Below are 24,188 nucleotides of genomic sequence, written 5' to 3' on the forward strand. Positions count from 1 at the left end.
CGAATACACCTCCAAATTTACCTCCAAATTTATCTCCAAAAGTACCTCCAATACATCTCCAAATATTCCTCCAAATATATCTCCAAATGGACCTCCAAATACCTCCAAGTAACTCCAAATGAACCTCCAAACTTACCTCAAATACACCTCCAAATTTACCTCCAAATACACCACCAAATTTATCTCCAAATACCTCCAAATACACCTCCAAATGCCTTCAAATGTACCTCCAAGTGCTTCCAAATTTACCTCCAGATTTACCTCCAAATCCCTCCATTTCCTTCCTCGCTGGGGAACAGAGGAGACCATCGCAGCCTCTGCAGGGTGGAGGGACAGGGAGGAAGATGAGGGGCATGGGGTGGGTTGGATGCGGGGTATGGGGGATCCGGGGCGATGCCGGTGCCCTCCCAAAACCAGCAGGATGAAGGGGTCAGACTGAGCCATCCCGTGGGTCCCTTCAAGCAGACAGTCCGTGAATCCGTGCCGGTTTTGGGGCCGCAGGACCCGCGGCGCGAGGCGGATCCCGCTGATGGATGGCACGCGCCTGCTGGTGCTCGGCCGCTGCGCTGTGTCAGCCCGGCGTTGTTTACCCCGCCGCTGAGGATCTGTGCTGACATTTTGCCTGGGAAGGGGAGAGCGGCGGTGGCTGCCTAAGTATGGACAGCATTTTTGGAAGGGAGGGAGAGGGACGGGACACGGGACAGCTCCGCAGTCTGCACCACGTGTGGCTCAGGTCTGGGGCTCAGGCTTCGCGTCCAGCCCCGGGTTTGTTGTGCTTCGTGCTTCCCGCATCCCCCTCAAGGGATCGTGGCCCTGCTGTGCCATCCCCTGTCCTCTCCCAGCCCACCTGCACGCGGCAAACAGCCCTTGTGTAAAAATGCCTCGTAAATGAAAGCAAACTTTCCGTGCTGCTGGAGGGGGGCCAGGGCTCTGCTGGAACATTGGCTGCAACGCGTGGTCCTTGTGAATTTTCCTTCCCCCTCAAGCTGCCGGCAGCCCGGCCGTGTCACCGAGCCTCCTCCAACTCCACATCTCCTTCACCCCGTACGGGACCACGGCCGTGTCCTGTGGTCCATCATGCTGCCTGTGCCCATCACCGAGGTCCCCAGCTCGCTCCGTGGATCCTGGGGCTGCTCGGGGTGGGAGAAGCGGCTGGTTCTCAGGTCTGGTACACACAGGTTTACCTGCACGTGTCCTTTCCATCTGGCAGGAGAGGTTGCTCGGCAGCAAAGCCTAAATCACGAAGGTTAAGCGGTGCTGCCCCTGCCTTTCAGCAGCAGGAGGTCCCTCGCAGCGAGTCACTGCAGGATACGAGGCTTTACCCAGCGTAAAGCAGCAGCTCCGGGCTGTGTGCGGCGGGGTTTCACCCTTCCCGCAGCCTGTAAATTCTGTAAACTCAGCAGTTTCTGACCGCTGCATCTTGTTACGTGGGGAAATCGACCTCCTGAACCCGCGGCGTGTCCCTGTGCCACCGCCGGGGTCCCACCATGTCCCCACCTGGCTGCCTGCTCCCCAGGGCTCCCCTTGGGGTGGCTGCAAGGGGTCCCCACGGTGGTGCAAGCAGGGCCCCCCCTCAGCCAACGCCTCCACCGGCCCGGGGACTGGCTTGGAGCCGAGCTGTGGTCAGGGGAAGGGAGCACAGCAGGGAGACAAGGCACGCTTTTACATTTTTTTTTTTAAACATATTTGTCTCTTAAAAAAAAAAGTAATGAATCTATTTCAGGACCTGGGGTGATTCATAGTTTCGTATTTCAGGCAGCGAGGAGATGAGAAGGCCTCTCGGGAGCACCGATGTGCCTTGCTCCGGGGCTGGCCTCCTGCCCAGGCTGCTGTCCTCTCGGTGTCACCGATGCTCCCACAAGGAGAAGGACGAGCACCGGGGTCAGCAGCACGCAGCCATGGGGACAGCGTGCCCCGCCGTGTCCCACCCTGCGGCATGGCACGGGAGGCAGACCCCGGGTGGCCATAGAAAAGCTAAAAACCCCCATACTAGCCCCTCACCGATGCCTTCAGGTGCCTGCTCGTCCCCTAAATCAGTCCCCGCACGCCCTGGTGTCTCTCTGGGCGCTGCACGTTTTGGGGACAGCTCCTGCTGCTACCTGGAGCCCTCTGCAGGGACCCCTCACGGCTCATCCTTCGAATCTGGTTTCAGTCAAGGAGCAAAAGCAGCATCTCCACCTCTGTTCCCTGTCACCCTGGAAGCAGAAACGTGTCCCCACTGCTCGGCTGTGTCCCTGTTATTGAAAGCTCTTTGAGCATCCCGTGAGAACCCAACCAAACCGGGCACGGCCCTGGGTGCTGGTGCAGGGAGGCAGGGTGTCAAATTCTGCTCCTTTTGCACCAAACTCTGGGGATGCCTCCTCGGGGACACCCCGGGAGGAGGCAGGGAAGGTGCTGTGCCCTGTGCCCTGTGCCCTGTGCCCAGGAGGCCTCTGCAAGCCCCTCTTTGCAGGAAAATCTCTGCCTGTGATATCAGCTGGACCCGGGCAGGACTGAGGCTAACGGGGGCAGCCTCCGAGCCTGGGGAGAGCCCGAACCGAAGGCTGCAGGGCTGGGAGCTGCTCCTGCCCTCCCCGCACGTTGTTAGGACAGAACCCAAAATAGCAGCAGAAATGCTCACGCTCTGGTGTATTCCACGGCGGAGCCTTTTATCAAAAAACCCTTCAAAAGACCTTTACGGCCCCGCTCCGAAGCAGCCCCGAGGTTGTGGGTTGTGAGCTTTTCCTGCGGGTGCCTCAGCTCCCTGCTGGGTGCCCTCGGCCCGGTGCTGGGGCTGCAAGCGCTGGGTTGGGGCTGGGGTCTGGGCACCGAAACGGGGACCTGGCTGTGGGGCTGCTCCCCACGCAGCCTCCGTGGGGCTTTCCTGCGCGAGCGGCTCCGGCTGGGAAAGCAGGAGGGACTTCCCAGCCGTCCTGCGGGGACCAAGGGCAGGACCTGGCCCCGTGGTGCGCGGGGAAGCGGCCGCCCTCCTCCCCTCCTGCTTTTCTTGGCAGCTCCCCATGAGAAGATGCGCTGCCGCACGCTCGAGCCAGCCTTTAACTCACCCCGTGCCGGGGAGGCTGCTCCGGCCCCGTGCTGGCAACAAACGGGGACACCGGGGGGGGAAACACTTTGGGTGCAGGCCCTTGATCCTAAAACATCCCCGGCAGCAGACCCTGGAGAAGTGGGAGATGAGCAAAAGGGCTGCGGATCGAGCACCGGGCACCCCGTGTGCCCCAGGGGCTGGGGACGGGCACAGGACCTGGTGGATGGGCACAGCGAGCACTGGGACGGGTGGCTCCCCGGGGTGGCACCGGGGGCATGGCACGGGGACAAACGGCACCGGGGAGCAGCTGGGACCGGGGGAGGTGGCACTGGGGACACTGGCCGTGCTGGGACGGGTGACACCGGGACCGATGGCACCGGCAGGGAGGTGGCAGCCCCGAGAGCTCTTGCTGGAGGGACTGGAGCCGCCGAGCCCTGGCAGTACCTGGCCCAGGTGGGGGCCAAGCTGGGGGCCGCAGGCAGCCCCTGGCCCCCCGCCAGCGCCTCCTTCCTCCCTCCCTCCCTTTCCCAGCTCCTCGCCGTGCCCCCCCCCCCCCCCCTTGGCCTCTCCTCCCACCCTCCAGCGCGGCCGCATTTTTCTGGGTTTGAGCTCATTCTTTCCACTCCCCTCGCTGCCGGCTGCCAACTTTCCATCCTGCAGCCCCCACTCCCCCCCCAATCCTCCTCCGCTTGCCTCCCGCTGCAGGAAACGCCGGCTGCAGCTGCAGGACGGACGGACGGACACCGTGCAGCCCCAAGAACCCGGCAGCACCCACAGCACCGGGAGCTGGGGCACGGGGAGCTCCGGGGCATAACCCGGGCAGAGGGGCTGGAGCCAGAGCAGCAGCGAGGAGAGAGCACCGGCACCGGCACCGCTGACGGGACGAGGAGCAGAGACGAACCCCTCATGGGGACGGGCGCAGCGCCATCCTCCCGTCCCCTCGGTTCCTCCCCAGCTCCACCGTGCCCGCCACGGAGCCGGGGATGGGGAACGAGTGGAAATTCCTGACCCGAGCCAGGCAGGGAGGGCACCGCGGAGCCTCCCTGGCGCCGGGCCCGGGGCTGCCGAGCTGGCTCCCCCGCGGCGTCCCGGCCGCTCAGCCCAAAAACAACCGGCTCCGGCATCGCCTCCACGGGTGCCCGGGGTCGCTCGCTGCTCGCTGCGCCCCAGCACGTCCCCTCTGCTGCCTCTGCCCCTTCCCAGGGCACCAAGAGCTGCCCAGGGCCTGGCTCCCAGCCCAGGCTGTGGCTCCCACAGGGGTTTGAATCCCGCACGGGGGGTCAAAACCTGCACCTCAGCAACCGGGGCTGGTGCTGAGCCCTTCCCAGGGGCTTTTCTGGAGCTGGTTGGGTGCAGGGAGGTGCAGGGGGCCAGGGGTTTCTGCTGTTTCTGGGGGTGGTGCTGCGACCACTGGGCAAGGGACCGAGATTTTGGCTAAATGGTGGTTGAAGGAAGCCTGGCTGGAGGCTGAGGCTCTCCCTGCCCTGAGCTGTTCGGGCTGCAGCAGGAGGCAGGGCCCCGGTCGAGGAATCGTGCTCGGCTCCAGCCGCGCACCCCCAGCCCGCAGCTCCCCACGGCAAGGACCCAGCAGAGAGCAGAGCAGCACATCCCCGACGGCGTTTATTCAGTGGGTGCAGGGGTTTCCCCATCGCACCAGGACAAAGACAGCAGAAAATCCTGGGTCGGAAGAACGCCAGCGCCAGGGGAGACGCAGCGCAAAACCCAGGCGCAGAGGGGCCGGGGGTGCTGCTGCCGTGCCCTCCTACCCCCTCCTGCCCCACAAAGGACGAGTGCCACGACCTGCTGAGCTGCTGGAAGCCTCCAGCACGGCTCCAGCCCTGCAGGGACACGACCGGGCCCCCCAGAGCACGGAGCAGCCGGGCTCCCACCCCCAAGGTGCCCGTCCCACACGCGCAGCTCGGGGAACCCAGCTCCGCTCAGCCCCTCTCCTGGAGGGGTAGCGGCCGGATCTGGAGCACCCCGCGTGTCCACCAGCACCGGTTAAAACAGCTCCGTGTCCTCAGCATCGCTCCGGCCCCTGCGGTCTCTCCGTGCACCCGGGGAGCTGCTGGCCACGCTGCTGGCACAGGGGAGTCCCCAACCTCCCCTCCGAGTCCGGTGGGACGGGTCCGCGGCGGCTCTCAGAGCACGGACAGGTCGTGGCAGGACTTGGAGCGGACTTTGAGGGCCACCTTGCTGCTGTTCCTGGCCACCAGCCTGTCGAGGAAGCGCCGGGCCCTCTTGGTGAGGCTCTCCTTGCGCTTGTGGACGGACGCGGGGTGCGCGCCGGGCTCCTTGCCCTCGAGGCGCAGGCGCAGCTGCCGCACCACCCCCTCGAAGAGCTCGGCCACGTTGTGCTGCAGGGCCGCCGACGTCTCGATGAACTTGCAGTCGAACATCATGGCACACGCACGGGCCTCTGCGAGGGGAGGGCAGGGAGGGGGCACGGCCCCGCTGGCACCCCCAGCTCCGGGGGCGCAGCAGAAGCCGCGGCACGGGACACGGGGAGGGGACACGGGGACGGAGACGGGGCACGGGGACGGAGACGGGACGTGGTTTTGGGGACTCTTACCTTCAACGGAGACCTCGCGGCAGCGCACCAGGTCGGATTTGTTGCCCACCAGGATGATGGGGATGTCCTCGGCCTGCCGCATGCTGCGCAGCTGGATGCGCAGCTCCGCCGCGCTCTCAAAGCTGCCGTGGTCGGTGATGGAGTAGACGATGACGTACGCGTTCCCCACCTGCAGGCAGTGGCTGCGGTGCCAGCTCTCCTCGCCCTGCCACCACCACACGGGGAAGGGGATGTCACCGCGCTGCGGGGGCCAGCGGCATCCCAAATTGCTCTGGGGGGGGTGCAGCAAGGCACCCCGGCACAGATGGGACCTGCCAGTGCACCCCAAAAGCCCCTGCATCATGGGCAGGAGACGTGTGGCCCCGTTGCTAAATCAGCTTAAAAGCTCCTGGCTTTTGGGGTGGCTCACAGTTCCTCCTTCACAGCTCCCTCCCCGCTCCCAGGGATCGATCCTGACTCCTGTGGAAACCCACAGCCCCGGGGTGGCCCTCGGGGAGCAGGGCACGGTGGCGCTGGGCTTGCTGGCAGGGAGCAGCACAAACGAACGCCCCGTGCCAGGCTCGCGGGGCCGTGGCTCTGCCAGCTGAGCACGTGCCCTGGCTGCCAGCGCTGCCTCACGTGGATTTGCCCGGCTGGCTCCTTCAGCCCCGCTTCCAAGCCGTTTCCTTGCATTTCGCTGGCACTGCGCTCCCCCCCCGCAGCTCCTTTCTCCCCCCCGAGGCACCCGCACGGCTCCTGCGCTCCCGGTGCCTCGCCGTGGGAGAGCCAGAGAGGGGTGAGGATGTGCCGGGCACCCTCCCTGGCAGGCAGGGGAAGCTCGAGGCTGTCGCTTTGGCCACAGGGCTGACCTCAGGATGATGGCTGCCCCCATCGGGGGTTCCTTGACCCCAGAAATTTGCTTTTATGGCTGCTGATTGGGGACCCTGGGCCCCGTCCTGCCCGTTGGGCTTGTCCCACTCTGAGACGCAGCCAGGAGAGCCCCGGGGAGACGTCTGCAGAGCGCAGAGACCCCGAAGCAGCAGCTGTACGCACACAGCATCCCCCACACCCCCCCAAACCCCCCAGCAGCGGGGATTTGCACAGTTCCCAGCCCGGGGAAGCGACCCCGGCCCCGCGTACCCTGCGCTCGGGCTCCCAGGCGTCGATCACCAGCAGCGTGGTCTCCTCGCCATCCACGGACAGCGTGCGCTCGTAGGCCACCTCTGCAAGACACCGGGAGAGCTGGATCAGCGTGGAAATTCCCCGGGGCAGCCGAGACCCAGCGCTGGCCCCCCCGACCCCACCGGGCTCCTCCGGGCCTCGCACGGGGCTCCCTCCGAGCACGGGGCGCAGCCGCCTCCCCTCCACCTCCTCCCGGCCCCGTGGCGAGCGACCCCACAACTGAGGGTCCCCGCCAGGTTGTGGGGCACCCACCTCCGTGCTGCTCCAGCAGATCCCGCTCCTGGACGCCGGCGAAGGCGTTGGCCAGGCTGGTTTTGCCCACGCCGGGGTCCCCCAGCAGCACCACGCGGTATTGGGGCTCCCAGCACCCCGAAGAGCCCGAGGATTCGGAGGACCAACTGCCCCGGGGTGCCGCAGCCCTGCCGCCCGGCTCCGAGGACGAGTGGCCGAGCTGAGGGTGCCCGGGCTCGGTTTGTGCCGTGGCAGCCGGTGCCCCGGGCCGCGGCAGAGGGGTGCTGGCCCTCCTCCGCAGCGGGCTCTTGCTCCCGCGCTGCGTGTTCAGGGTCATCGGCGGCACCGGGGGCAGCGGGGTCGGGAACCCCAAGGGGTCCCCGCTTCCCTGAGGTCCCCGGCAGCCCCTCTGCTCCGCCGGAGCTCCCCGAGCCTGCAGCCCCGAGGCCACGGGCACGGCCTCGCCGGTCCCGGTCTCCTGTCCCGGTTTGGTCCTAATTTTCCCCAAACCGGGCTGACCTCCGCCGAGCTCCTGGGCACCGCCGCCCGGCCCCGGAGCGGCGAGGCTTTAAAGACCGGGAGGTGGAGCCCCCGCCGCGGCCGGTCCCTCCCCTGCCCGACCCCCCCCTCCCCGTCCACCACCCGCACCCCCGGGGCTCTGCCCGGTCCCCGAGGCCCCCGCGGGGCTCCCGGTGCCGGGGCTGGGCGAGGTGCCCCCGGCCGCGACCCCTCGGGCTCCGGGGAGCAGCGGGGGGGGGGGAAAGCGGCACCGGGGCTGCCCGGGAGCCCCGTCCCGTCCCGTCCCGTCCTCGTTGCCCGGGGGCTCCGCCACGCTCCGGTCCCACCCGGGGCAGGACCCCCTCGAGCCCCGAGCCCCCCGCCCGGTCCCCTCCCGGCTCCATCTCGCGGCTGCCCGGGGCAGCGCACGGCCCCCGCCGCTTCGCCAAGTAAGGAGCGAGCCGAGCCCGGTCCTGCCCCGGTGCCTGCCCCCGGAGCGGGGTTTGCGGAGGCTCCGCTGCCCCTGTTTGGCAGCCGGTAACGGACAGCAGGACCGGAGGCGTGTTTCGAACGGGGCAGCACGCGGGGGCTGTTTTTATTTGAACCCGAGGCAGGACCTGGCACCCGCACAGGCTCCGGGGTGGCTCCGTGCCGGGTCCCCAGGCCCTGCACCGGGACGTGCCCACCCCGGGGCACCTCAGAACACCCCAGAACACCCCTCCCGGTCACGGCACCGCGACGGGGAGGCCCCTTTGGTGCTGCCCCCATGGCACCGGGGGGTAGCGATGGTGCTGGGGGGTGAGGAGGGCTGGGGAAGGTTCCTGGGCTGCTGTTACTGCAGGGTTTGCACCTTCCAAACGGCTGCAGCCCGATGGTCACAGGCACGAGGTCGGGAACGTTGCCTCCTCTGTGGGGATGCTGAGGATCACCTCGGTGTCTGGTGTGCACCTGAACAGAGAGAGGAGAGAGGTGAGGCACAAGGGGAAGAGCAGGAACCAGCAGCCGTGCTCTGACTGGTGCACAGGAGCCCGGTGTGAGGAGGGGAAGAAGCTCCTGTGAGGCCAGGGCGCGAGGCTGGTGACTCCCCTGATGCTCTGTGCAGCCCACCCGGAGCTCAGAGGCTCCCTGCGTGCCCTACAACGGCCCCACTGTTAGAGGGCTGGAGGTGGCTGGCACGACGCCCCGTGTCCCTGGGGCACACTGGTGTCAGTGCAGAGGGACCGGGGACTTGTTTGGGGACACAGCAGGACACAGCTGGGGGAGCAGTGAACAAAAGCAGGAGGTGAGGGCTGTGGTGCTCAGCCCCTGCTCAGCACAACGCAGAGCGCAGCTCCGCTTCCCAGCCAACGGCAGCCAGATCTCACCCTTGGGACTCGGAGAAGGAACGGAATTAGCTGCCCCTCGTTGTCAGTCCTGAACGACAAACAGAAGCTGAGAAAGCCCATCAGGCAGCCAGGCACATCTGCTTTCTCGCACAGAAAGGACAAACACAGCAAGCTGGGCTCGCTCAGAGGTGCGCTCGGCAGCCTGCGTCAGCCCCAGGGACAAACTGTGCGTCCGGAGCCACTCCAGTGCAGGGCTCGGAGCTGGAGGTGAAAAAAAGGCTTAAAAAAGGAGTTTTAAAGAGGGAGAACTCAAATGCAGACACACACGGGTGTGCAGGGGCCTCGCAGCTCCTCCGTGCTTCACAGGTGCAGCACACGGGGAGCCCGAGGAGGGCCAGCAACAATCCCACGCTCCTGCCTGCCCTCGTGCTTCCAAGCCGAGCACAGGCGATGCCTGGTCCTGCTTTCAGGAAGCCAAGGCAGCGTCTGGAAGCAGAGGGTTAACTGGAAAAATGAACGGCTGCTGAAGCCGTGTGAAAAGTTGCAGGGAGGTCAGTGGGAATCGGCGGGGAGATGGCGGCGAGGGCTCTGGCACAGCCTCCTGCCTGTCAGGGCGGGTAAGCACCAAATGCCTGACTTGTGATGTTACAGAAACTTTCCACTTGGGCCTTCCTGCTATTTTTAACTCTTCTCCCAGCCGCCCTCAGTAACCCCAGCCCCACCAGCTGTCGAGGCTAATTAATTCCCCTTTTTATCATTCTTTTATCGGAAAAAAAAATAAAAAAAATTAAGTCGTGCTAATCCATCACGCAGCCGCTCGCCTCCCCCACGGGCTCCTGACGTGTTCCAGGCTTTCCTCCTGCTCCACATCACGCCTCTGCAGCGCTGCAGCCCTACCTGGCTGGCCGTTAACACCCCCGGCAGCCCAGCACGGGAGATTCCAGCCCCTTCTGCTGTTTGCACCACCAGCAGTTTGCTGGGTGAGCATCTGTGGCTCGTCTATACCTTGTGTACAGGCAGCTGCAGCAAATAAAGGTGCACATGCACCCAGTTCTGCACAAAACTGTGGGTTTCGGGCTACACCGCACTCAAGATTTAAGCATATTTGGCCAATTTTTTCACAGGTTTGTTCCCCTGGGCAGCACAGGAAGCGGAGGCACCTCGGCAGCTCCAAAGCATTTGAGTTCTGGGCAGGAGCCCTCTGCCAGGGGCCTGCTGCTCGGTGGGGCGGGCTCCCTGCCGTGGGTATGGTGGAAAATAACTCGTCACAGCGGGCTGCTGGTATGCCTCAGCCTACGGACTTGGCCAGTGTGTCCCCTGTCCCTGGAGAGGAGAGCCCAGCGGCCCCGTGAGCGAGCTGGCAGGGCCTTCTCCCCATCGATGCGCGCTGAGGATTCTCCTCGCACGTCATAACAATGGGAAATGGGAGCAGGGACTCACCACAACCTCTGCTCCGGGGGTCGTTAGCTCCCGGTGAGCTTGGGCAGGGAAAGAGTGGGAGAAAGAGCAAGTTTTGCCTTTTTGCTGCCAACCCGTTCCTCTGAGATGTTTTTTTTTTACATATTAGGGGACTGGCTGCCCGCCTTTGTTCTCCTTTGTGCTGTTTCACCCCAGCAGCAAAGCAGCTTGAGATGGGTAGGACCTGCCCGGACAAGGATGCTCCACAGGAGCCTGGCCACCTCCCCTCAGTTTGGTTTCCCAGCCAGAGAGGGAAAAGAACAATAAAGGAAGACTCATCGTAGTCAGAAGGGCCTTGAAAAGCTCTGCCTCTTCCTGCAGCTGGTAATTAACCCCATTTACAGGATGGACAAAAGGAAACCCAGAAGAGAGCCGTGATGTGACCGGAGCTGCCAGCACACTGCTGTTAGGGAGGCTGTTCCCTAGCTGCATTTAGGCAACACCAGGAGACCTGGCAGCCATCTCCCAGGGCAGGACGCCTGTAAGCTGCGAGTTTCTGTCCCAGGACGTGTAGGTTTGTCGGTGAGATCTGCAGCAGTGCTTGGGCTGAGGTTATTCGCGCTCAGCACCACAGAATTCTGCAGGTCAAGGCCATAGGGAAAGCTCTGTGCACGCCCACTGAGCAGCCTCACTTACTTGGGTCTGCGGAGGAAAACATCAGCAAAGATCACCTCTCTCGGGTCTCTCGCACGCTGGCGGAGTGTCTGGATGCTGCTTTGCAGCTCGCTGATCTCCTCTTCCAGGTCCTTAATAATCTGAACAAATTACATCTCTAAACATTCTTCATTTTGCAACAGAAGCAGTGGTTAAAGTTTTTGTAACCAGCAGAGTTTGAAACCATCCCTCACGCAAGAAAGCCCCTAACAGGACATGCTGAGGGCGAGCAGTCCAGCAGGTATTTCAGGAAGCCTTACAGCTCACTGGCTCCAGTGGAAGCAGAAAGCCCCACACACCACCAAGAGGCACAAAATCCTCTCTGAGGGCAAGGGCTGAGGGTGGCTGGCTCTGCCTCTCCGTGGTGGTTCTCCCCCCGCCCCCTCACCTCTCTTTGCCTTGTTATCTCGCATCGCAGCACGTGGTTGTTTATGACCAGCTGCTTCAGGCCATCCTGGTGCAGCAACACCTCCTGTGCAGGGGAAGAGAAGAAACCCCCGGTAACTGCCAGCATGAGACCCTGCCACTGCCAGATGCCAACTCTGGTTGTGTCTGGATGCATTACTCCTCAAGGAAATAACTCCTGCTCGGGTAAGGTTTGGGTTCCAGCTCGTCCCATTGGGCTGATGACAGAACAAGGCTGAGGAACTCAATAAATCCAGTCCAGTTTCCCTGGGAAAACTTATGAATATTGCTTGGGTTACTTATAGCACCTGTGCTTACGGATTCACCTGTAAAATCTTCTGCAGATTGAGAGCAGCCCCTGCTCTGCCGTGCTGCACGCAGGATAATTTCCTCATGAATTTACAAAGATCCGTGCGCTGCCTCAGCAGCGTCACAGCTGAGCAGCTAAGTCCCCACCTAAATAATGTAGTAAAGCAGGGAGCCTAGCAGCAGGGTGAACGCTGGGTCACAGCGCGCTCACCTCCGCGCAGCAAGCTCTCAGGAGCGAGCCTGAGAACATTTTGTCACTTCAGACGAGGGCAGCAACTCGGAGGGACTCCTCGTGTGCCCGTCCAGCGCGTCAGGCAGGAGCAGCGATGCTCGGTGATTCTTTGTGTGCTGGCTGCACGCTGCTGCTGCCAGCGGGCAACGTCTGGAAGCCCCCGCCTTGTCCGCGGCTCCCACAGACCGACTCCCCCTGCCGAGACGGCGGAGTAGTTCCACCTACCTCCACGACTTTCTGCAGCAGCTCCTCTTGTTCTTGCCGTGCTTTCTCTTCCAGTTCCTCCAGGACGGCCTTCCCCATTTCTTCTGTCTTGTCTATCTCATCCTGAGGGCGGCAGGAGGCACAGGAACAGCAGGAGCGTTAAGCAGGACAAACTCTGAGCTCCTGTTCCTTCCTCCCCTGCCCTCTCCAGCCCCCAGAGCAACGCTGCAAGGGAGGAGAGGTCTCAGCACCTGCTGCTGCTTCTTCAGGTTCTGGATGTCGGACAGCAGGAGGACAATCCGGAGAGCCTGTCTGGGATAATGCACGTCCGTGTAGGTCCGCAGGACGCCGAGCTCATCCTGGAGAACCTGTACGTTGGATGTGGCTTCATCCAGCTGCTGCTGTAGCTCTGCGGGAAAGTCAAAGCAGAAAATGTCAACCCAGGGCTTCCAGAATTTCACTAATGAACCGAGCCGATGAGCCTGCCCTGCATTTGGCTGAGCACACCATGTGGGAAGGGAACTGGATTACAGATTGCCACGTGAGCAGTGGGAACGGCCACCCCAAATCAGGCCACTTTGGCCAGAACCTGCCTGGAATGGTGCAAAGAGCTGCCGAGGAGGAGACTCTTCCCAGCCTCTTAGGCTGATGGGCGTCATGGGGTTCTGCCCCTCCTGACAGGAGGATTATCCCCCTGCAGCAAAGGGGATTAATTTTCAGAAATGGAATAGTTTGGCATTTGTAGCATCGGCACAATGCCTTTGACCACTGGAAAGCAAAGGGAAGGTGGTTATATAGGCCATACGTCACTGTCATGAGAGCCACTCACCTCCCAGATTCTTTTCCATTGTTTTTTCCATTTCCCGGAGCTCTGCCCTCGCTGTGTCCAGTCTGTTCTGACTGGCGGTTTGTGTCTTTGCCTTGACCATCTGCACAGAGACAAATCCAGTCACTGGTAAGTCTACAGAGCTCTGAAACATCCCCCTGCAGCATCCCTAATGTTCCTCTCGTGCTACTGCTTGTGTTAGCCACACAGATGAGACCATTGCTGTGGCTGGTGCTGGCTCATGCATGGAAGCTGCTTGTGGGAATGTCTCGGTGCTTCCAGGAGCCACCTTCCCCATGGAGGGATGTATTTGGGCTGTTACAGGGGTGGCTACTGATGCCTGGGACAGTAGCCAGCCACAAAACTCTGGTGGCTTTAAAACACAGGCACAAAACAAGAGCACCTGATGGGGTCTTTGGGCGTCAGAGAGCTCCCCCCAGCACCGGCGCTGCTCCAGTGACGCTCGTTGCAGTGGAAGCGACCACGCAGCGCCTGGCCATTCCCCAGAACTGACAGGAACAGTGGGAAGTTTTGTGTTCTGCCGGTCTGGGCCTTTTAATTAACCCTACAACCTCACCTGAAACTGTTCGTACTGCTGCAGCAGGTCTCTGGCTTGCTTGGCAGTGCTGGCATCGGTGTGCTGGATGTCCTTCATCAGCCGGCAGTTGGCCTCTTCCAGGTGGGCACTGCGCTGCTTCAGCTCCTCTATGGCATTTATCTTCTGCTTGGTCAGATCCTACAGGAATCGTGGATTAAAGGGCTGCAGATTCCATCGGTCCCACCCGCCTCAAGTTTTCTCACCATCATCTGCCATCCCCAGGACGTTCCTGTCCCACGGTAACACCAACGAGGCCCTGACTGTCCCAACACCACGCATCCAACCCTCAATCTCATTGCCAAGGCACTGACCTCCCCCCCACAGCACAGTGCTGCTCCCACACTCCTCACCACCAGCTGATTGCCTATAGCCACCTTTTCCCTACTAAAAAACTGCGGTCACGTCCCCCACCCCAACCTTCTCTTTGCCAGAATAAGAAAATCTGAGGCTGACAGTCTTTTCTAACGGGTCCCATTTCCTAAATCTCCTCCCTCCTCCTGCCACAGTCTGAGTTCTCTCTTGGTTTCTCTTCAGTTTTCTTAATGGGCAACATCAAGGTTACACTTCGCCAGCCCTGAGCAGAGCAGCATAATTACCTCTCGTTTATTAATAAATAAACATGTGCCATTTTGCAAGAGTGACTCAGACTGCCAGAATTTTCTCCATAAAGGCAACCTGGGTAACTGTGTGGATTTGCTCCCTCCGTCCCAGCACCTGCTATTTGTTGTTGCATGTACCGTGGTGATTTTGATCTCTTCCAACGCCTCAGCTATTTCAGCCTCCTTGAGCGCTGACTTCTTCTCGGTAAAACTTCTGTATTTCTCTTGGGACAACGGCTTCTTCGAAGGCAGGGGTGGTTTTTTACTCGACGTAAATGTAACTGGTGAAACAAAAAATAAAAAAAAAAAAGCCCTGTCCTTATTTCACAGCCCGGTTTCAACGCTTTCCATCTACCCTCTCCTGTCGTGTGTTGCTGAGGGAAACACGAAGAACTGAGGGACTGAATTCAAACCTTCTGCAGCCCCAGCGGGAGCAGCTTGGAGTTAGAGCCCAGGAGTGGAACCTACAGAGCCTCGGAGCGTTCCCTGGCCTTTTCTAGCTCTCCCTCTTTATTCTCAGCCACCTTTTTTTGTGGCTCCCAGCCCCAAGCACCGAGTTCAGGCAGCAGTGGCACTGGGGGGGCAGCGCACCGGGGCAATCTCTCCCAACCTGGCTTCTTCTTCTCCCCTCTCCTCTTGTCCTCGCTGGGGATCGGCGGCAGGCTCAGCTCGCGGGCCGCTGCTCCCCTCTGTGCTTCGGCCTCCTGCCGCTTGCTGCGCCCCTGAACGCGGCGTAAGGGAGGAGATGGGGGGGGGGGTCAGGGGCAGTTTGTGGGCTGAGACCCCTCCGGCCTCACCCTCACCGCCCCCATCCCCGGTTCCTGCCGGGCTCGGAGGTTTCCGTTAACGCCTTCCCAACACCTCTGAGGGCTCATTTGGGAGATGCTGAGGTAACGGCTGCAATGCCACAGCCCCGGCACCGGGCAGGGACCCGCACGGCTCCCCTCAGCTCCCCCCGGTGCCCTCAGTGCCACAGCCCCGGTACCGGGCACCGGGCACCGGGCACCGGGCACGTACCGCTCCCCTCAGCTCCCCCGGGACCAGGCCCCTTGGCTCCATCCCCGCTTCCAGCCGGGACACTCGAGCCCCCAGCACCGAGACCGGGCCCTACGGCTCCGCCTGACCCCGCGGGGCTCCCCCCAACCCCCCGGGGCCGTTCCCGGTGCCCGGTGCCCGCTGCTCGCCCCCGGGCCAGGCCTCGGGGCTCGGGGCCGGGCCTAGGCCGCGCTCGGGCGCTGTCGCCACGGCAACAGCGGGCGGCGCCGCAGCCAATGGGATCGCGCCCTGAGGCGGGCCCGCGCCGAGGCGGCAGCCAATGGGAGCGGCCCCTCGGCCGGGCAGCCCGCGGTCTCCAAGGCAACAGGGCCGCGGCGCGCTCCCATTGGTGGGCGCGGCCCCGCCTCGCCCCGCCCCCGGAACCGGGCCGGAACCGGGACCGGGACCGGGACCGGGACCGGGACCGGGACCGGCCCGGGGGAGTGGGGGGGGAACCGGGCCGGGCCCCACCGGGCCTGGCTGGGCCCTACGAGGCCGGGGCCCGCTGGGCCTGGCTGTGAGGGGCCTTCCCCTTGCCCCCCCTGCGGCCCGGTCCCGGTCCCGATCTCGGTCCCGGTTCGGTGCCGGGCCCCGTCCCCTCCGCCGCCCCCCGGTGCCCCCACCGGAGGGAGGAGACCCCGGACCCGAGCCAGCCCCGTTGCCCTCAGCCCGTGCAGGGCCCGTTCACCCCCTGCCGCCCCCTCCCGCCGCCGGTGGGGCGGCTCCGGGCCCCCGGGGGGGTGGGTGGGGGGGTCCCGGGGTCCCGGTGTGTGTGTGGGGAAGGGGTCCCGGAGGGGTCCCGAGGGGTTTGGGGGGTCCCGGGGGTCCCCGGTGGGGGCTGCGGGTGGTGCCGGTAGGGCACGGGGAGGGACCGGGGACCTGGGGGGGGGGGAGCAGGGGTAACGGGGATCCCGGTGACCCCGGTGGGGGAACCGGGGGGTACCGGGGATCCCGGGTGTGGCTCCCGGGGGGCACCGGGACGCCTGTGTGGAGGCACCAGCGGTCACCGGGCAGATCCGGGGCCGTCAGCCCTGCCCAGCCCCGAGCACCGGCAGGTGTCCGGGGGGGGCACCGGGCCGTGCCCCGGGGCCGTTCTCGCCAGCAACCCCTCTCCGGTGGGCGCCCATTGGCGGCCGCCGCCGTTTCCCCCCCGCCCCACGGCCAATGGCCCGGGTAGGGGGGTGGGGGGGGTGGGGGGGCGTTGCCCGCCATTGACAGCCCCTCGCGGCCGTGTTTACCGGGGGCGGGGCGGCGGCGGCGGCGGCGGCTATAAGAGAGGCACCGGGGGGCGCGGGGCGGGCGGTTCCCGGGGCTGCCCGCACCGCCCCCGAGCACCCCCGGCCCCTCCGCCGCCACCGCAGCATCACCGGAGGCATCGGCGGAACCGATTGAGCAGCAGCCCCGGTCGGCGGGGCCGGTGCGGAGCCTCCCCGGAGCATCCCGGGGCCGGTTCGGAGCCTCCCGGAGCATCCCCGGTCCTGTCCGGGGCATCCCGGAGCATCCCCGGTCCGATCCGGAGCATCCCGGGGCATCCCGGTTCCGAACCGGAGCATCCCCGTTCAGCAGTGCCGAGCAACCGGGAGCATCCCCGATCCGACCCGGAGCACCCCGGAGCATCCCGGAGCATCCCGGGGCCGGTGCGGCTCCTCCCGGAGCCCCCCCCTCCCCGTCCCCGCAGGCTCCCCGGGCTCCCACCGGCCCCGGTTCCTCCCCGCCGCCCCCCGCCGTGCGCCCCCGGGCCCCTCCGCGGCCCCCTGCGCCCCGCCCCGCCGCCGCCGCCGCCGCCTCCCGTTCGGCACAATGGGGGCGTAGCGGCCGGCGGGGGGGCGGCGGCGGCGGCGGCGGCGGCGGTGGGCGAGGAAACGGCGGCGGAGGCGGTGGCGGTGTCGGAGCAGCAGCGGGGAGCCCGGTGTCGGTGTCGGCGGGCGGCATGGTGCAGCGAGCCGCACGGGGCCGGGGAGCGGAGGGGCGTCGGGAGCCGTGCCCCCCGGTACCGGGTGGGACGTCGGAACCGGGCTGGTGCAAGACCCCCAGCGGGCACATCAAGCGGCCCATGAACGCCTTCATGGTGTGGTCGCAGCACGAGCGCCGCAAGATCATGGACCAGTGGCCCGACATGCACAACGCCGAGATCTCCAAGCGCCTGGGGCGCCGCTGGCAGCTCCTGCACGACTCCGAGAAGATCCCCTTTGTCCGCGAGGCCGAGCGCCTGCGCCTCAAGCACATGGCCGATTACCCCGACTACAAGTACCGGCCGCGGAAAAAGGGCAAGGTGGGTGCCACCAACGCCACCGCCGCCACCACCGCCGCCGCTGCTGCCACTCGCCCGCGCCTCCCGGTCAAGATCAAGCCCTCGGTGCTCGGCCGCGTCGCCGCCGGCCGCAGGCAGCACGCCAAAACCCCCGCCGGCCCCCCAAAATCGGAGCCCGACGCCGAGGTGGCCGCCGAGGACTGCCCCGCGGCTCCCGGCACGGCCGCGTGGCCCCCGGTGCCCGCCGGTGAGCGCAGCCCCACGGAGACCCCCGCGCCCCCCAGCCCTGCTGCTGCCGCCGCCACCACCACCGATGTCACCGTCGTCACCACCACCGGTGCTGAACCGGGGACGTCCCCGGAGAGCGGGACGCCCTCGCCCATGTCGGCCAGCTCGCCGCCCTCCTCCTTCAGCTCCTCCGACGAGGAGCTGGAGGAAGAGCTGCCGGGCGTCGCGGCCGGCCGGGCCCCCTCCAGTACGGTTTGCAGCGCCCTGGACTGGTGCGGCTTCGACAAGGACCTGGACCTGTTCCCGCGGGGAGGCTCCTCGCACTTCGAGTTCCCGGACTATTGCACGCCCGAGGTGACGGAGATGATCGCGGGGGACTGGCTCATGTCCAGCATCTCGGACTTGGTTTTTACCTACTGAGTCCCGCGCTCTGCAGGTAACTCTCTCTCTCTCTCTTTTTTTTTTTTTTCCCACAATCAGGTCATATATAAAAAAAAATAACAGGAAAAAAAAAAAACAAACACAAAACCAGCTGTTTACATGCAGGAATCAGGTATTTTGCCTTGAAGCCGCTGGAAGGCAGAGCTCCCTGCTCCCCCCATCCCCCCCGGCACACACCCACTCCTCTTCCTCCCTCTCCTCCTCCTCCTCCTCCTCCGCCCGCCGTGGTGCAGGGCTGCAGCCCGGCTGCTCCTCGCCCCGCGACCCCTCGCCCTGGGCCCTGTGGCTCCCCGCCGTGTCCCCCTGCCCGTGACAGGCGAGGGTCCGACGGGGGTTTCATTGTCACCGAGCTGCTCCCGGTGCTCCCATCTCCCTCTCGGGCAGCGGGAGCACCCACGCCAGCCTTGGTCCCACCCATCCCTCGACCCCCGCCGTGCACCCCGGGGAACAGCCCATTTTGATTTATTTTTTTGCTTTTTGGCTGCATTTAAAGCACGTCTTCAATTTTCTCCTCCTCGTAGCAGCCCTTGGGGAGGGCTCCCGGCGGCCACGCCGCGCCCGGGGCTTTCCGGGCTGGCAGAGCCCATGCAAGGCAGAGCCCTCTTTGGGGTGCCCCGTTCATGGGGTCCCTGGTTTTGGGATTTTGGGGATCCCGCGGGGCCGGCGCTCTCTCTGCGATTTGGCCGCGGCGCGCGCGCTCCCCGCCGCTCAGTTTGGGGAAGAGCGAAGTTGCACGCACGTGATCCGCACGTGGAGCGGGGAGGCTGAGTTCCTCCTCTCTCCAGACACTCGTGCAGAGGCGCCCGTGCCGCGGGGGAAGAACCCATGCCCGGAGCCACCCCACACCCTGGTGCCAGCGACGAGCCCAGGCCGGGGCCAAGCCATGCCCGGGGCAGCCCCAGTTGGGATTTAGCACCCGTGGGGGCACCCTTGGAGCCGCAGGCTTGCTCCCTGTGCCCGAGCAGAGCCTGATCCCACCGTGCCCGGCCTCCATGTGCTGTGCCAGCAGGGAGCACGCAGGCAGGGCTGCGGGAAGAGCTTCTGCAGGAGCTCTGCCTTAAACCAGCACCCGAACGGGGCCGCCGGCAGCGGTGAGGTTGGGTTTGCGGGGTGCGGGCAGCTCCGGCGCGGCGACGCTCCGCGGTGCGCCCTGGGTTCGGCCGTGCCGCCAGCGTGGGCTCCACCGCAGAGCACCGCCGCCGAGCTTCCCAGCAGGGCAGGTCCTGCCGCAGAGGCTCCCCCAGCCGGGTTTTTTTCTTTGCTGTTCCTAATGGCTCCTTTCCGCAGCGATCCGCCTCCTGCCGCTGCCTGCTGCGAGCACGTGGCCGCGGTGCCGGCGGGCGGCGGGGTGGGCAGGGGGCTGCAAGGGCCGGGGGGCTACGCTCAGGGAGGGCTGAGCTGTTTGGGGTGGTGGCGGCGGGGACCCCGGGTGCTCAAACCCCCAGGGACGGGGGCTGGCAGCGCCCAGAGGAGCCGCACGGGGCTCTGAGCCCTGTCCCGCAGCGGCACGGCAGGGACCAAGGCGTGAAGCAGCCTCTCGGGTCCCCAGATCCCAAGTGGGGCTCTGGGAGGTGTGGGAGCCCCCCTGGCCCTACTGGGGCAGCTGGGCACCCTCCCCTCTTTGGGGCTCCCTCCCCTTTTTGGGGTTCTCTCCCCCTTTTGGGGCTTCCAACCCCTTTGGGGCTCCCTCCCCGCTTTGGGGCTCCCCCATCCTCCAGCTGTGTGCAGCTCAGCCCCCCAGCATCCCCCTCCACGGGGAGCACTGGGGGGGCTGCTCACAGACCCCCCCCCCACGTCCCCATCACGGGTGGGCACGGGCACGGCCCCCCCAGCATGGGAGGAGCCGCAGGGAGCGCCGCGTCCCCGTCCCTGCTCAAGGGCGCCCGGTGTCCTCCAGCCCCGGTGCCGGGTGGCTACGGGGGGTGTGTGGGGGGGCTCTGCTCCAGCCACCCCCCCTCCCGTGAGCCCCCCGGCCGTCAGCATTCTCGATGTGTAGGTGTGTAGAGGTAGCCGTGCGTGTGTGTGTGTCTGGCGTCGCGTTACCCACGGTGTTTAGGTGACCCCCGCTGCGGTGGGAGCCTGCCCAGGCAGGTGGGCACCGCGCCCCAGCCGCGTGTTCCCCGTGTAGAGCGCGTCCCTGTCCCCCCCCAACAACTCCCCACCAGCCCCGGGTACCCCCATCCAGGCCGTTCCCAGCAAAGCCAAATATTGGGGGGGGGGGCAGCGGCGCCCCCAGCCCGCTCCTGTCCCCCCAAACGAGCTGGGTTTGGGGTTCGCGGGCACCCGCGGCTCCGCTCAAGGGCTTCCCGGCGCACAGCTCTCGCCCAGCACCTCGCTGCCTTCTCAGGGTGCTCGTGCCCTGCCCGGAGCCCCCCAAATTCCCCTCCCGTGGCGGAGCTGAAGCCCCCCCAGTACCGGCAGGGCTCGGTGAGGGGCTGCCATCCCGCATCTGCTCGGCCCAAGGATGGGGGGACCGCATCCCCGGGGCGCTGCCGGGCGTTTCCTCAGGAGCAGGCTCAAGCACAACACCGTTTGCTTCTTCTTCGTCCCCGTGCCCCCTTCTCCTCTTCCCTCGTGGGGTGCGTCCGGCGGGGCGAGCGGCGCGTGGTGGCCGTGGGTGGTGGATTTTTTTTCTGTGCCGTGTGGTCGTAGTGCTTAGAGCCCCCCCCGCGTCCGTCCCGCCGAGCCCCGTCCCCCCCCTCCCCAGCTGCCCGGTGCTGGGCTGGCGCGCGCGTGTGCGAGCGAGTGTGCCTGCGCCATCCCTCATCACTAGCGACAAATAATAATAATAAATAATTAATAATAAAAAAAAATAAAAAATAAAAAAACCAAACCTCTCTCAGGAAAGAAGCCGCCCGGGCGGCGGCCGAGCGGGCCGGAGCCGCGGCGAGCGCTCGGGGTTCCCGTTGGTGCTGTGTTCGTGAGGGGTCCTGTACCTGGCGTTTTGGGGGTGGGGGTGAGGGGGGGGCACCGGCCTGGCAGAGCAGGGCACGGCCCGAAGCCGCGGCCGGGGCCGGTGTTGTGGAAGCTCGGCTAATGGTTCTCCTGGTGTTGTGACTATGGAATAAAGTGTGGTGGTCTGCTCCGCGCGCCTCCGCCTCCTGCTGCGCCGCCTCGCGCCTCCCTGCTCCGGGTGCCAGCTCCCAGCGGCTCCCCCCCAGCGCCCTGTGGGGTCCCCGTGGCCCCCTGCCCACCCAGGGCACCCCAAAATGACCCCGAGCTCCCCCAGCGCCCCCTCTGCTCCCACCCTGAGCCACGGGAGCCCCCACCCTGCAGGAGCTTCACCCTGCCCGGACACGGGACCCCCATGGGGTCTCCACTCATCCAGGTGGGTCCTGATCTGGCCCCAAAAGGGGTCCATGGGGGGGGGGGCACACGATGCTTGCGTCACTCCCCCCCACCCAGCAGTTGCCATGGCAACAAGGCAGCGCCCGGAGCATCCCTGGGTACCGCCTGCCCTCCCCTCCCCTCCTCTCCCTGCCCATCCCCTCCCCACCCAGGACTGGTACCGTGGGGGGGGTCCCATTCTGCTGTGCCCCCCACCCCATGGTGCAGCACCCGCTGTGGGGCTGCACCAGCACCGGGGGGCTCCGGCCGTGATCCCGGTGGCACCGAGGCCCTGGCAGAGCAACCCCTTCCCCTCCTTCTCCCTCCCTGAGCCCACGGGTTCGGGTTCCTGCATGGGGTCCGGGACCACCCTGGGGGGCAGCGGGGTGCCCGTGGGCGCATCCTGGCCTCGCCGAGCGGCCGGTGCTGCCGCGCAGCCACGTGCCCCCGCCGCCGGCCCTGCTCTGACTCACGCGGTGGTGGCAGCTCCTGGCCACGCAGTGGGGACCTGCTGTCCCTGCTCCCCCCTCCCTGACATCCCAAAATCCCCCCCCCGGGAGCCGTGCGGTGCCCGGCGCTGCCTCGAAGCCCTCGGGGACAGCAGGGCGAGCACCGGTGTGACGGCACCAGGACGGGGAAGGATGCGCTGAAGCCCCCCCCCCGGAGGTAAGAGGGGAGCAGGGGGGGGTGTGGGCAGGGGGGAGGCTGTTTTGGGGTGCATGGGGGGGGTGCAGGATGAGGGTATCCCCCCCAAAACCAGGCGGCACCCCCTGCGTGCACAAAGGACCCTGCAGCTGCATGGGGACGGTGGCCCCGGGATGTCCCCAGCCATGGGGGCAGCCCCCCCCCCCCAGGCCCTCTCCAGCTCAGGGCTTTGTTCAGCTCGCAGCCGGCACCGAAAGGGTCCCAGCGTCGCCCCCCACCCCCCCCCCCACTCCCCGCACACGCTGCGGGGCCGCGGTGACGGTGACGAAGGGGCTGAGCAGGCAGTTCCCATGGCAATGCCCCACTGGGGTGGCGGGAGGGATGGATGGGGTGGCCGTGCCCCATCGCGAGGCGGTCACCCCAAAGGGGCTGCCGTGCCTTTTGGGGGGGCACGGAGGTGGCCGTGACCCCCTTGTGTCCCCCCCCCACCCCTGCCACCGCCCCTCCTTTCCCCATCACCGGCGATTGGGTGGCTCCGGTGGCCTGATGCGGGGCCTGATCCTGCCGGCACGGGGCTGGAGCCACCCCAGGATGGGGCAGGGGGCAGTCATCACCCCCCCACATTCCCCCCCAAACTCCATCCCTTGGCGAAACCCCATGGGATAAGCCCCAAGATGCCCCCGGTACCCCCAGGGACGTGGCCTCGCCGTCCTGAGCACGTGGGCAGCTTTTGGGGTCCCCTCTTGGTGCTCCCCAAAACGAGCCAGGAGCACGCGGCCATCACCAATCCCCCATCCCCTGGGGTTTTGGGGTGGGGGCAGGACCTGGCTCAGCCCCGCGGGTGCCGTGGCTGTGGGGTTGCCCCCCCCTTGCCCCTTTTGTGCTCCCCCCAGGCCCGATGCCCGCCTGCAGCTGCGGCCGTGGCCCCGGCGTGGCGCAGGGGCGGTGGTACGGGGTGCGCTCCTACCTCCACCTCTTCTACGAGGACTGCACCAGGGCCAGCCCGGACGGGGTTGGGGCTGAACCCTCATCTGCCCGGCCCCCCGGCACCTGGCCCTCCGTTATCTGGAAGGTAAGACCCCCCCTTATCCCCCCAACATCCTTTTTCCCTCCCTGTCCTGCGTGGGGGCGCATCCCTCCCCGGCCACCCCGCGCCCCGTCGGGTGTCCCAGCCCCATCCCCTGTCCCCAGGTGAGCCTCTCCACAGGGACCCTGCTTGTCCTGGTGGGGGCGGCCACCCTGGCCACGGGCTGGTTGGTGCCCCCCAAGCTTGAGGGCATCGGGGAGGAGGATTTCGGCATCGGGGAGGAGGATTTCGTGGTGCTGGACCCGCGGGCAGCGCGCTACAACCGGGCGCTGGGCGCGTGCCGGCTGCTGGGCCTGGCGCTGTGCGCGGCGGCCGCGGTGCTGAGCGCCCTGGGGCTGCTCTGCTGCGTGCTGAGCCCTGCCGGGGGGGTCCCGCCGTGCCCCCAGGACGAGGAGCAGCAGCTCTCCCCCAGCCTGCGCCACGCCAGCCCCCCGGCCGTGCCGTTCGGTGCCTCCTGCGTCCACGGCGTCCAGCCCCGGAGGGAGGCGTGAGGCTGGGGTTGGGGGCAGTGGGGGACACCCGGTTGCACCCCATGGGGTGACCCCCCCCCCCTGCAGTGTCCCGGCTGCTGGAGGGCTCAGTAAAGGTGCTGAGAAAGCTCCTGGCTCAGGTGCTGCGGCTGCGTCAACCCCTGGAGCAGGGGAGGGAGCGGGGAGGATGCTTGGGCCGGTGTGTTTTGGGTGGGGTGGGGTGGGATGGGGTGGGGGCAGCCCCCCAGCACAGAGCGGATCCCAGCTGGCCCCAGCCCCATCAGATCCCATCCCAGATCCCAGCCAGCCCCCATCCTCCTCCCCCACCTCGCAGGCCCCCCAATTTGTCCCCCCAGCCCCACCGAGCCCTGGGGGAAGGGGCCGGGGGGCAGCCAGCGCCGGGGGGGCCTCTACCGGTGCCTTGGTGCCTTCCTCCCCCAGGACTGCGAGTGCTGCTCAGAAAATTGCTCCCGGAGAGGAAGTCGGAGCAAGATAAAAATAACCCCGGCCTCGCTGGTAAACACGGCCCCAGGGCACTGCCGGGGGGGGGCACCGTGCCCGGGCAGCACCGGGATCTCCTCCTGCCCCGGGTTATTTCCAGCCCGGT

General features: G+C 66.1%; 4 protein-coding genes across 4 annotated transcripts; 2 read left to right on the forward strand and 2 right to left on the reverse strand.

Annotated features, from left to right (window-relative positions):
- Positions 1–4,632: 4,632 nt before the first annotated feature.
- Positions 4,633–7,531, reverse strand: REM1 (RRAD and GEM like GTPase 1). The gene is made up of 4 exons (XM_084537638.1): positions 7,011–7,531; positions 6,717–6,799; positions 5,598–5,802; positions 4,633–5,444 (listed from the first exon to the last, which is right to left on the reverse strand). The coding sequence occupies exons 1-4, from the start codon at positions 7,324–7,326 to the stop codon at positions 5,167–5,169; spliced, it is 882 nt and encodes a 293-aa protein (XP_084393764.1). The 5' UTR covers positions 7,327–7,531; the 3' UTR covers positions 4,633–5,166.
- A 520-nt stretch (positions 7,532–8,051) lies between these two features.
- LOC311445431 (uncharacterized protein C20orf96) lies at positions 8,052–15,290 on the reverse strand. The gene is made up of 10 exons (XM_084537522.1): positions 15,115–15,290; positions 14,708–14,819; positions 14,236–14,378; positions 13,478–13,636; positions 12,904–13,003; positions 12,326–12,483; positions 12,096–12,197; positions 11,313–11,396; positions 10,907–11,025; positions 8,052–8,435 (listed from the first exon to the last, which is right to left on the reverse strand). The coding sequence occupies exons 1-10, from the start codon at positions 15,154–15,156 to the stop codon at positions 8,363–8,365; spliced, it is 1,092 nt and encodes a 363-aa protein (XP_084393648.1). The 5' UTR covers positions 15,157–15,290; the 3' UTR covers positions 8,052–8,362.
- Positions 15,291–16,365: 1,075 nt separating this feature from the next.
- On the forward strand, positions 16,366–19,368 carry SOX12 (SRY-box transcription factor 12). Its single transcript, XM_084537909.1, has one exon. It carries the CDS (start codon positions 17,063–17,065, stop codon positions 18,029–18,031), a length of 969 nt encoding a protein of 322 aa, XP_084394035.1. The 5' UTR covers positions 16,366–17,062; the 3' UTR covers positions 18,032–19,368.
- Positions 19,369–22,736: 3,368 nt separating this feature from the next.
- Positions 22,737–23,685, forward strand: NRSN2 (neurensin 2). The gene is made up of 2 exons (XM_084538047.1): positions 22,737–23,096; positions 23,216–23,685. The coding sequence occupies exons 1-2, from the start codon at positions 22,923–22,925 to the stop codon at positions 23,600–23,602; spliced, it is 561 nt and encodes a 186-aa protein (XP_084394173.1). The 5' UTR covers positions 22,737–22,922; the 3' UTR covers positions 23,603–23,685.
- Positions 23,686–24,188: the final 503 nt, after the last annotated feature.

The sequence above is a fragment of the Aythya ferina genome (assembly GCF_964211825.1).
Source record: "Aythya ferina genome assembly, chromosome: 16".
NCBI classification, from domain to species: Eukaryota; Metazoa; Chordata; class Aves; order Anseriformes; family Anatidae; genus Aythya; species Aythya ferina.

Excerpts from the sequence above, each read along its gene's own strand:
- REM1 (XM_084537638.1), bottom strand. The coding sequence starts at position 7,326 with ATGACCCTGAACACGCAGCGCGGGAGCAAGAGCCCGCTGCGGAGGAGG. Across the intron at positions 6,800-7,010 it reads TCTGCTGGAGCAGCACGGAG|AGGTGGCCTACGAGCGCACG; the intron begins GTGGGTGCCCCA and ends GGTGTCTTGCAG. Across the intron at positions 5,803-6,716 it reads CCTGGGAGCCCGAGCGCAGG|GGCGAGGAGAGCTGGCACCG; the intron begins GTACGCGGGGCC and ends TGGTGGTGGCAG.
- LOC311445431 (XM_084537522.1), bottom strand. The coding sequence starts at position 15,156 with ATGGAGCCAAGGGGCCTGGTCCCGGGGGAGCTGAGGGGAGCG. Across the intron at positions 14,379-14,707 it reads AGGGGAGAAGAAGAAGCCAG|TTACATTTACGTCGAGTAAA; the intron begins GTTGGGAGAGAT and ends TTGTTTCACCAG. Across the intron at positions 12,484-12,903 it reads AATGGAAAAGAATCTGGGAG|AGCTACAGCAGCAGCTGGAT; the intron begins GTGAGTGGCTCT and ends ACTTTCCCGCAG.
- SOX12 (XM_084537909.1), top strand. The coding sequence starts at position 17,063 with ATGGTGCAGCGAGCCGCACGGGGCCGGGGAGCGGAGGGGCGTCGGGAG.
- NRSN2 (XM_084538047.1), top strand. The coding sequence starts at position 22,923 with ATGCCCGCCTGCAGCTGCGGCCGTGGCCCCGGCGTGGCGCAGGGGCGG. Across the intron at positions 23,097-23,215 it reads GGCCCTCCGTTATCTGGAAG|GTGAGCCTCTCCACAGGGAC; the intron begins GTAAGACCCCCC and ends CCCTGTCCCCAG.